At 39.1% G+C, this 10,716-nt stretch overlaps 1 protein-coding gene across 1 annotated transcript; it reads right to left on the bottom strand.

The window, feature by feature from the left end:
• Positions 1 to 1,984: 1,984 nt before the first annotated feature.
• On the bottom strand, positions 1,985 to 10,065 carry ppp1r8b (protein phosphatase 1, regulatory subunit 8b). Its single transcript, XM_074653127.1, has 7 exons — positions 9,923 to 10,065; positions 7,577 to 7,637; positions 6,364 to 6,517; positions 5,288 to 5,505; positions 4,712 to 4,856; positions 4,262 to 4,326; positions 1,985 to 4,078 (listed from the first exon to the last, which is right to left on the bottom strand). The coding sequence occupies exons 1-7, from the start codon at positions 9,973 to 9,975 to the stop codon at positions 3,725 to 3,727; spliced, it is 1,050 nt and encodes a 349-aa protein (XP_074509228.1). The 5' UTR covers positions 9,976 to 10,065; the 3' UTR covers positions 1,985 to 3,724.
• Positions 10,066 to 10,716: the final 651 nt, after the last annotated feature.

The following is a 10,716-nucleotide window of genomic DNA, read 5'->3' as shown; positions in this document are numbered from 1 at the left end:
TGCCAAAATGCTCTGCCAATGGTAAAAAGTGTATTCTCATAAGGCTACCAGGAAGCCCGCAATGACTGCCCTTCACCGTCAGGCACGTTTGCGCTGGTGTCGACAACACAGACAATGGAACCTGAACATGTGGGGGATGGTCATGTTCGGTGATGAGTCCAGGTTCTGTCTGCGAAAGTTGGATGGCAGGGTGGAGACGCGGAAAACGCTATGCTGATTGTTGCACCGATCGAGTAACAGCTTTTGGTGGTCGGCATCTCCCTCACTGGCAAAACAAGGCTCGTCATTATTGAAGGCCATCTCAATGCAGTGAGATATCGAGATGAGATTCTGCAGCCAGTGGCGATCCCATATCTCCACAATCTGGGACCTAACTTCATCCTCCAAGATGACAACGCTCGCCCCCACAGAGCCAGGGTTATCACAGACTACCTCCCCAACGTGGGAGTAGAGAGAATGGAACGACCTGCCAAGAGTCCAGACCTCAACCCAATTCAACACTTGTGGGATCAGCTTGGGCGTGCTGTACGTGTTAGAGTGACCAACACAACCACGCTGGCTGACCTGCAACCAATCCTGGTTGAGGAATGGAACGCCATCCCACAGCAACGTGTGACCAGGTTGGTGACCAGCATGAGTAGGAGGTGCCAGGCTGTTGTGGCTGCGTATGGATCTTTCACCTCTACTGAGGCTCCTGACATATTGTATTAAATGAATGAAGTGTAAAATTGCCAATATGTCTTGTTTGTTCCTTGTTACTGATAGAGAGTTCAATCATCCAATCCACCAAACAACTCAAAACAAGAGTCAACACCAACAGGAGAATACACTGTTTACCATTGACGGAGCATTTTGGCAAATTTTTCTTGGGCGCTCCCCACATAATCAGCTGTGCTGCTCATCCCACAAATGCATGATCCTTACAAGTTGGACATCATTGCGAAGGTAAATAAACAGGCTTTCCAACGATGTAAAATACAATGCCAATTAGCATTGTAACAACAGAGAAATAATCGACCAAACACAAGTTTCCAAACTTTGTTTTTCCGGTTTATAAATAACTTTTCAGAGTGTAAAAGATGAATGTATAACTTATCTTTTTACCCTGCTGATAAACAATAGCGTCTATGATTATTTAAACATCCTTTCAGCTGCTTCCTCCTCTCTGACGGTGTGAAACGGACTCAAGAGCAAGTAAAAAAATATATATATAAAAACATAATTCAAAGCGGTAAACACCCACAACATGAAGTCTGCTGTCCTTCCTGTATTTGTCAGTTTAAACTGTGTTGTTTTTAGCCTGAAATATGACTTAATCTTCTTCATATATGTGTATTATTACCATACGATCACCGCACTGAGCTCTGATTGGTGAGTAGAAGGTGTTTTCATACGAGTTGATCTCTTATCTGGAACATAACCTGCTCCGGAGCAGGTTAGCCGTTCAGCATAAGTTACCATGGTGATCTACCTCGATAAGAAGTGGACCAGCTTCGTAGTACGGAAAACCCAGGATTAACCCTGAAGTTACCTCGATAACCGCAAATCCTGCTTCGTAGTACAGGCCTCTGGCATTAACATGCGTCCTGAGTGATCGGATCACAAGTGGACAGTTTTAAATACACCTGTTCACACTTGGCACACACATTCGCGTACACACTGCTAAAAGAATGTGGCCATGTGCGGCCCAGACCACCTCTGAATGTGGTCTGAAAGATCCGATCTCAATGCGTCCTCAATGCGTCTCGAGTGCGTTCATACCTGTAATTAGAGCTGTCCACTTGTGATCAGATCCCTCATGATCCATGTTAATACCAGGTCTGAACAGGGCCTTAGTGTGGAAAAAAAACGGATAAATGGCCGAGTTTGACGGTGAGTGCCTGGCAACGACTTGTTGTGAAGTGAATGCAATGGAACGGGGGAGGGAGAATCTAGCGGCTGAATGTCATCAATAGCACCTTTAATCACAACGCTGCAGAGAGAGTCAAAAGTAATTCATTTTTTATTTACAGTTATATGATTACAAAATCCACAAGGACAAAAAGTCACCAGCATGGTTCTGTAAAAGTGAAACACCTCGTCTTTTGTTGTTTTCTCCAACCTTTCACTGATTATAACTTCCCATGAAATGACCACTTGAACTTCCTAGAAAACGGCGTCTCTTTAGTGGTGACGTCATGCTGTAGCAAAGGAGAACTTTAAAAGTCAAACCTTTAACCATCTTTCTGCATGTTCTATTAACTCAACCTGCCTTCTCTTACCATAACTACTAGCCCCTTTCTTTACAGTAAGATTGATAGCTTAGAGTTTACTGCCCCCCATAACACTCTTTCAGAAGGGAATACAAAAAAGCGTCGTGGTGGCCTTGTGGTTTAGATGCATACCATATACTGTGACCACAATGACCTGGGTGTGATTATGTTAGAGAACTGTTGTTACTCCCTTCATGTCTGGTCACCTCTCTACGGTCTACCTTTGAATAAAAGTTAGAATACCATTTCATGTGACCTTTACACATTGAAGTTCACTCTGTATAAACCGATTACTTAGTGTTCCACCAGGTTGAAACGGCTAACTATGATTTTCTCCTACTGTGCAAAGACGGTTCCTATGTCTCAAGTCAGTTCAGGGCAAACTAAATACGAACGGTATACTATATAAACTGCACTGTGTTGCATTTGAAAGATATTAACACGCTACATGACCATTAAAAGATACTAAATCCAAACCTTTGTTTTTTTACTACCTTTTTATTTGCAGCAAATTTGGTATTTGTTACTGTGCTGCAATATTCTGTTACTACTTAACAGTTCAATTAATTGTCAACGTAGAAAACTGTAAAATCCTTGTATTTTCAGTTTACTGATGCTAGGCAAAAATGGATAACAAACCTTTTAAAACTTAATCTATTATTGGAAAAAGCCAAAGGACAAATGTGATCAAGGTACTGTTTGGACTGGGCAAATGGCTTTTATAGGCAGAAGAACCCAAATGAACAGCAAGAGGCTTGCAGCACCGCTTTCATGGGATGCCACATAAAGACAAGGTTAGTGCAACAGGCCATAAACAATGGTACCTGCAGCCAAACCTCACTGAAAACTCTGACCATTGTGCACCATCTAGTGGCTTGTTGGACAAATACAAGACACTTCAGTTGATATTGGTCTAATACATGTAATGGAAATATTTCACATTATATCAATAGGTTTTCAAAATAAAAAGCAGCCCTGTGTTTCTGACTTCATGTCTGGATTCTCTGGCTTCCCCTCACAGTAAAATATTTTATATAAAAGTACTTTTTTTGCCATTTGTTTAACAGCATTATCAAAACACAGAAGGAGTGAAAAAAAATATTGAAACGTGTTTAGTAGAAAACAAAAATCCAACTTTACATCCAAAACATGACCCGTTACTCAAAGACAAACATGTAACTGCCACTCTGAGGCTCAAATGCTAACCGCCAAGTCTTGTAAATTTACGTTAATTGTGTATGCAATCGACAAGCTTCTGCCGTATTCTGGCCCGATTTATCAACTGCTGACTTGGTGATGTAGATGATATCTCGTGACAGACCGCGAGGAAACTGTGTGGTGCCTTTTTGGGATGACGATGAGTAACGCAACAGATAAAAAAAGATCGAGAAGTGAACGACTCCACCTCTGCCAGGTCACCGTCCCTGATGTATCTGCTGGTAACCTGAGAGTCAGCAGCTTTAACAAACTGGTTAGATGAGTAGTGACGGGGTGGGTTTCTTGCCCGGCCAAGCTTCTTTGGCGTACTTCTTTTTGCGCGGCTCGTTGTGGGTCTCTGGTAGATAAGGGGCTGTGACGGGGGTGGGGTTGAGTGTGACGGGGGGCTGGGGAGCCTCTGGGGCCAGGTCCACCTCTGGTGCTGGATTGGGGAAGGGCAGAGGAAGCCCTCCCTGCATAGCGGCACCTCCTGGAGCTCCCGTTGGCTGGTTCTCGTGACTGGTGGGAGGCAAGTCCCCGTAGAGACCGCCGCCCAAGCTGTAGCCGTGGATGCGCTTTGAAGTCAGGTCATCAAGACCCAGAGTGTTGTGGCCTTCTGATCTGCGTTTCTGCAGCAGGGATGACAGAGAATTATTCGGAGAATACTGGTGCCATGCTCACATTATAGTGTATATATCATTTTGCTTAAACATAGCACTGTTAATGTGATGAGTGACACACAGCTCATAGCCTGTCAACTTAAATGTATCAACTGAATCAGACATTTTTAAAATGACAAAACCAAAGCTTACCTTGATAGGGATGACAGCAGTCTGCACCATGTTTCTAAACCGTCCCACCGAAGGGTCTATATCCTCTGTAAGTATTTAAAATACAAGTTTTACAATTTATTACGGATTGCATTTCTTCTCTTGAAAAGTAGAAATGCTGCAAATATCTTATCATTGATATAGCTTGGTTATATACAGCATGACAGGAGGGCCCTCACTGCAAAACCCTTCCAATCACATTCATTAAACAAATGACTTAACATGTTTACTCTCTGTAAAAGTCTTGGCTGAGGTCAAAACTAAAATCCTCAAAACTAATTTCCCTCTCAGTTACATGCTGTAAAACTCAAGAATCTTAAAATAATTTACAAAAACACGTTGGGTTTGACATCATCAGTAGAAACAACATAGAGTTAAACACAGTTGTTTCAATGTATGAGTGTTCAATACTGCTTTCCCTTTGATTCGTACCTGGGTTAATGATCGAGTCGTCCTCATTGAAGGTAACTCTGGAGTTCCTCCGTTTCCTTTTAGGTCTCTGAATTTCCAGATTACCTTCCTCAATGGTTAGTAAGGAGATGCGCTTGTTGTGAGCTGTGTTGAACTCTGTCAGGTTCTGGCAAGATGCAGACAGGTATTGATATTAAGATATTACTACTTTACAACACAACAATATTCCAGACTGAGCAGGATAACAACAGGTAGCATCATAACACTAAGGGAAAAGATAACTACTTGTTAATAAATAGGCATAAACAGGTCATGTAATCATTAGATCTTGTGTAATGTTATGTTCGTTACATTAATACAATCTATGAGGATTAAAACAAAATGCAAAATATTACACTTCATAAAGATAGCTATAATAATAATAACTGTAAAGGACTAAAATACATTTAAACATTGTTGTGCAGTCGACCTAAACCAGCAATTTGTGGGCAAAAAATTTAATAATTAGGACAAAAGATGCAGCCATTTTCTTTCTCTTTTATATAGTTCATGTTTGAGAGCATGAGAATATTGTTATGATCGAGAAACCAAACGTACCTCCAGCTCCGTCTCTTCCTCTGGAAGCCCAAGCAGTCCTTTCAGCTCCTCGTCCTCTCCTGTCTTACTGTCTCCTGTGCCAGAGCTGCCTTGGGTTTGGGGTTTCTCTCTGATGGTGTAGGTCCTTGTTGAAGCCCCAAAAGATATTGTAGAGTCTATGGGAACTTGCTGAGGCTTGTGTGCCTCCAGGCGGATGTGTCCGAGGAAAGTACCGTGTGCTAAAATGATGACAATCAAAGAGGTTTGCATATGGTAAGACAGGGTGCGCTCCTTTTCCGGCGAGAAGTGATGAAGAGCGGCATGGGAGGAGCATTTTCTCTTAAATGTAGGGGAAAACATTTGCCGGCAGGAGGAGGAGACAGCCTAAACAAAGCATGGATCTGTCAGAGCGATCAAGGTTTATTGTGTCTTTAATCGATGACGAGACAACGATGCCACAGAGAAAAAAATTATACCAGCAGTCACCTGCTGACTCCTCTGCTGTATGTTAAGTATATTTCATGGTATTCGCTCAGTCAGTTGTAACAGCATAACTACTCCATTATTTAGGGTTAAGACTGTAATCGCAGTATACCCAAATATCCTGTTATATTTGTATCAACCATGTGGTCGTGGTAGGCGTGCACGCTGCTTTTGCTGCTTGAATTTAGCAGGGCATCCAGCGGCGTTTTAAATGGCATGCAGACTCCGTCTACACAATTGCTGTGTATAAAATGTCAGAATATAGGCAAAAAAAGGAAAAACAATGTCTGTCAAATTTGCCAAAAGCAACACAAAAACTATATTACATTTACAGGGATATAAGACAACAAAGCTGGAAAACATTACATTAACAAAAAAATTACTAAAACGATTAATTGATTATCAAAATAGTTGCAAATTCATTTTCTGTCTATCAACTAATCGATTAATCAATGGTCAACGGTTTCAACTCTAATGTACCTGTTAAGTAAAAATGATTCTTTGCAGGCTAGTTTTATTAGTTTGTCAGCCCTTAGCATAATGTACATGTCTTTCCAGACACTAGTTCTAAATATAACATGAGTATACAAGTGTGATTGTGAATGATCTCTTACTGCTGTTGAGGTCTATGAGAAAGACCCTTTTCAGGTGCTTGTGGTAGATCAAGGCAGCGTGGACACGCGAGCATGACTGATGGTCGATGGTGAAGTCACACCAGTCGGGGTTCCTCCCAAACAAGTAGTATTTCTTTTCATCTATGATCAGTTTCTACAGGGAGAGACAGCTTCAGTGAATCACGGTCATTCAAACAACTGGTAAAAAAAATAAACAGTCTACAATGTTTCTGTGCCGCTGAGTCATAACTTAACAGTGCTGCTTGCCACTGAAAAGCTTAAATATCAGGGCTGATTCTGCTCTCGCACCGTTTTGAAGCCATGCAGCCATAGAAAAAACCCCAAGTGTGCAACACTCCTGGGATCAAGTGGACTGTCATGCTTGTATCTGGTGCATTCAACGACCTTACATCTCACAATAGTATCAAATAAACTGGTAAAAAAAAAGTTCGGAAACTTGTGTTTGGTTGATTATTTCTCTGTTGTTACAATGCTAATGGTCATTGTATTTTACATCGTTGGAAAGCCTGTTTATTTACCTTCACAATGATGTCCAACTTGTAAGGATCATGCATTTGTGGGATGAGCAGCACAGCTGATTATGTGGGTAGCGCCCAAGAAGAAATTTCTTGCTCTGCCTATTGTAAACAGTGTATTCTCCTGTTGGTATTGAATCTTTTTTTGAGTTGTTTGGTGATTGGATGATTGAACTCTATCAGGAACAAACAAGACACAGCCACAACAGCCTGGCACCTCCTCCTCATGCTGGTCACCAACCTGGTCACCCGTTGCTGTGGGATGGTGTTCCATTCTTCAACCAGGATTCGGTGCAGGTCAGCCAGCGTGGTTGTGTTGGTCACTCTAACACTACTCTATTCAATCATCCAATCTACCAACCAACTCAAAACAAGAGTCAATACCAACAGGAGAATACACTGTTTACCATTGGCAGAGCATTTTGGCAAATTTTTCTTGGGCGCTACCCACATAATCAGCTGTGCTGCTCATCCCACAAATGCATGATCCTTACATGTTGGACATCATTGTGAAGGTAAATAAACAGGCTTTCCAATGATGTAAAATACAATGCCAATTAGCATTGTAACAACAGAGAAATAATCCACCAAACACAAGTTTCCGAACTTTGTTTTCCCACTTTACATGCTTTAACACGAGTTTACAATAACATTAAAGTGATAGCAAGGCCAGTTACCTCCATCAGTTTGTCTCCCTTCATCACGTCTAGATGGAGCCCCTGGGGCGGCTTGCCTGCCCTGAAAGAAACCAGTTGATGAACATTTTAGACATTTACAGTCTACATTCCGGGCATTTGTGCAACGTTGATCATTACAAGCGATGCATGAATATCTTCGCTTTACTTCTCTTGTCATGCTTAAGGGGTTAGTATTCATAAAAAATATACAAGCAAATATTGCCCTTTTACCACTATATGTATCTCCCAGTTTATAGTTAGGCCTAGTAGTTATGTGCAGATTAAGATTTTACAAAACCAATGATGATCTCATTAAATATGATGCATTGTAATAGATTACATTACAGTAAATAAAGTAGTTAAAATTAATCCCACCTTCACCAACATCAATGCATCAGTGATCAGTAATAATGTATTAAAATATAACACACAAAGTGACCATTTTTCTGCATAATGAGTACTTTTACTTGAGATATGTTCAATACATTTTGCCGGTGTTAATATTGCTGTACTTTACCTCAGTAAGATTTTTTCTTAATTTCAGTTTCAGCAATTTATACAATCATATTCACCATCTAGCCTACTGTTTTTTTTCCTATTTTTCCAGCTGTATCTATATGGTCTGTAGATAATTAAATTAAATTAAATAAGTAAATAAAATCACTTCAGCTTGAAATATTAATTGCAGTTATAGTAGAAAAGAGGTACAAATTGGAAAAAAAGGATAAATAATAGGTTTAATACAAAAAAAAGGAGAGAGGGTGGAATTCAGAGGAAGGGAGTTTTGTGTCAATATATGTAATGGTATGAGTGTGTGTATATTCATAAAGAGATAAGATGAAAGATAAGATGACAAAGATACAGCCATAGCAGGGCTCCACCTTATAATAAATATATATTTCTGGAGTCTCAAATAGTAGGTTTTTTGTTCCATCTGGTAAATCTCCCATACCTTCTCACGCCATATATTGTATGTTGCTTAAGTAAGATTTTGAATGCAGTGTGGCTATACTTTTACTAGGATATTGGTACTTTTCTTCTACTAAAAGGTTCTGAATATGTCTTCCTTCACTGATAAAGCATCATCATGTGCCTCTACTACATCTTATAACATAGTTTCTCTCATTTTCTGTACAGTGAGGAAGAACATCTATACATGTGTATACATTCCGAGCATTTGTGCAACGTTGATCATTACAAGCGATGCATGACTATCTTAGCTTTGCTTCTCTTGTCATGCTTAAGGGGTAAATAATATAAAATACCAACACCAAAAGCATCAGTGATCAGTAATACTGTATAAAAATATAACACACAGTGACCATTTTTCTGCATAATGAGTACTTAAGATATGTTCAGCACATTTAGCTGGTGTTAATATTGCTGTACTTTTACCTAAGTAAGATTTTTTCTACTGTTGCCTACTGTTTTTTTTCTTCTATTTTTCTAGCTGTATCTATATGGTCTGTAGATAATTAAATTAAATTAAATTAAAATAAAATAAAAAAATAAGTAAATAAAATCACTTCAGCTTGAAATATTAATTGCAGTTATAGGAGAACTCCACCTTATAATAAATATATATATTCTGGAGTCTCAAATAGTAGGTTTTTTGTTCCATCTGGTAAATCTCCCATACCTAATCAGTCCATATATTGTGTGTTGCTTAAGTAAGATTTTGAATGCAGTGTGGTTTGTAGATAATTAAATTAAATTAAATTAAATTAATTTAAAATAAATTAAATTAAAATGAAATACAAAAAATAAGTAAATAAAATCACTTCAGCTTGAGATATTAATTGTAATTATAGTAGAACAGAGGTACAAATTAAAAAAAAAAAAAAGTATAAATAATAGGCTTAATACAAGTGTGTGTATACATTCCTGGCATTTGTGCAACGTTGATCATCACAAGCCATGCATGAACATCTTATCTTTGCTTCTCCTGTCATGCTTAAGGAGTTAGCATTCATAAAACAGAGTAATGTGTCAGCTCATGGAAACCTTTGCAGCCTTCGTCATTCATTGCAATGCTATCACACACCAACACAAATGCAACGACATGTTAAAAAGCCTTGTATCTATATCTCTGGACCGCTGCTGTTCATATCTGTCTCTCTTAAAGTGAAACACGTGAAGCATCTTCTGGATCAAACCAACCTGCCTAAACGCCATTTGTAAATGAATAGCAGCGAGTTAGCTCTAAGTTGCTAATGCTAGCTACACAAGCTTATCTCTGGGTAAAAGACCAGTTATATCAATGAGTGACTGAGCTGCTTTGCTCATCTGCATCTGGTGTTGCATTACAGACAGAAAGTTACAACTTTAACATGTGCATTTGCTCACCATGTTGGACAATCAAAAGGAGGAGCACTTTCTTTGCTTATTTTAGTCGCCATCTTGCCTCATCTTCTCACAGCCCGAACTGCATGCTGGGTAAAACGTCACTTTTGGGGTAACTGGGAGTTGTAGTCTTTTAAAGGTCCCATATTGTAAAAAGTAAGATTTTCATGTCTTTTATATTATAAAGAAGGTTTAAGTGCTATATAAATACTGTTAAACTATCAAAACGTTCAATATACGGAGAAATACACACAGCCCGTATTCAGAAATTGTGCGTTTGAAACAAGCCGTCCATTTGTGATGTCACAAATATACAATATTTAGACTATTACACGGTTTTAAAGGTAAACAAACTAAATGTGTCCCAGTTTATTTCCTGGTTGCAGTGGATGTGAATGTCATCAGCTGGCAGGAAGTACACATGGACCCAAGCTGTTGCCCAGCAACGCAATTCTGTTGCAATTCCGTTGAAATGCGCTAAAACGGAGCGTTTCAGACAGAGGGTGATTACAGGTATATTCAGGCTGACAGTGTGAGGAAAATAAAGTTTTTTTTTAGTATTACAGCATGTTAACATGTTCTAGTAGAAACACAAAATACAAGTATGAACCTGAGCACAATATGGGACCTTTAAGATAAGGTAAGATAATTAATAAGATAATTCCAAAGAAATTTCAAATAGGTTACTTGCTAATTATTACCTAATTACCATTAAATTTGTGGACCTGTAAAATTAAGTGTTACCATATATTTAATTTAAGTGTTAGAATTGCTTTTTAAAAATATTATTTCTCAAT

Source organism: Sebastes fasciatus, chromosome 12 (assembly GCF_043250625.1).
Source record: "Sebastes fasciatus isolate fSebFas1 chromosome 12, fSebFas1.pri, whole genome shotgun sequence".
Taxonomy (NCBI): Eukaryota; Metazoa; Chordata; class Actinopteri; order Perciformes; family Sebastidae; genus Sebastes; species Sebastes fasciatus.
The sequence above is the reverse complement of the archived record's forward strand: the minus strand, read 5'-3'. Positions and strand labels throughout refer to the sequence as shown.

Coding starts and splice junctions, on each gene's coding strand:
- ppp1r8b (XM_074653127.1), bottom strand. CDS start 9,975: ATGGCGACTAAAATAAGCAAAGAAAGTGCTCCTCCTTTTGATTGTCCA. Junction 7,638..9,922: donor CCTTTTGATTGTCCAACATG/GTGAGCAAATGC, acceptor GGTTTCTTTCAG/GGCAGGCAAGCCGCCCCAGG. Junction 6,518..7,576: donor AGGGAGACAAACTGATGGAG/GTAACTGGCCTT, acceptor CTCTCCCTGTAG/AAACTGATCATAGATGAAAA.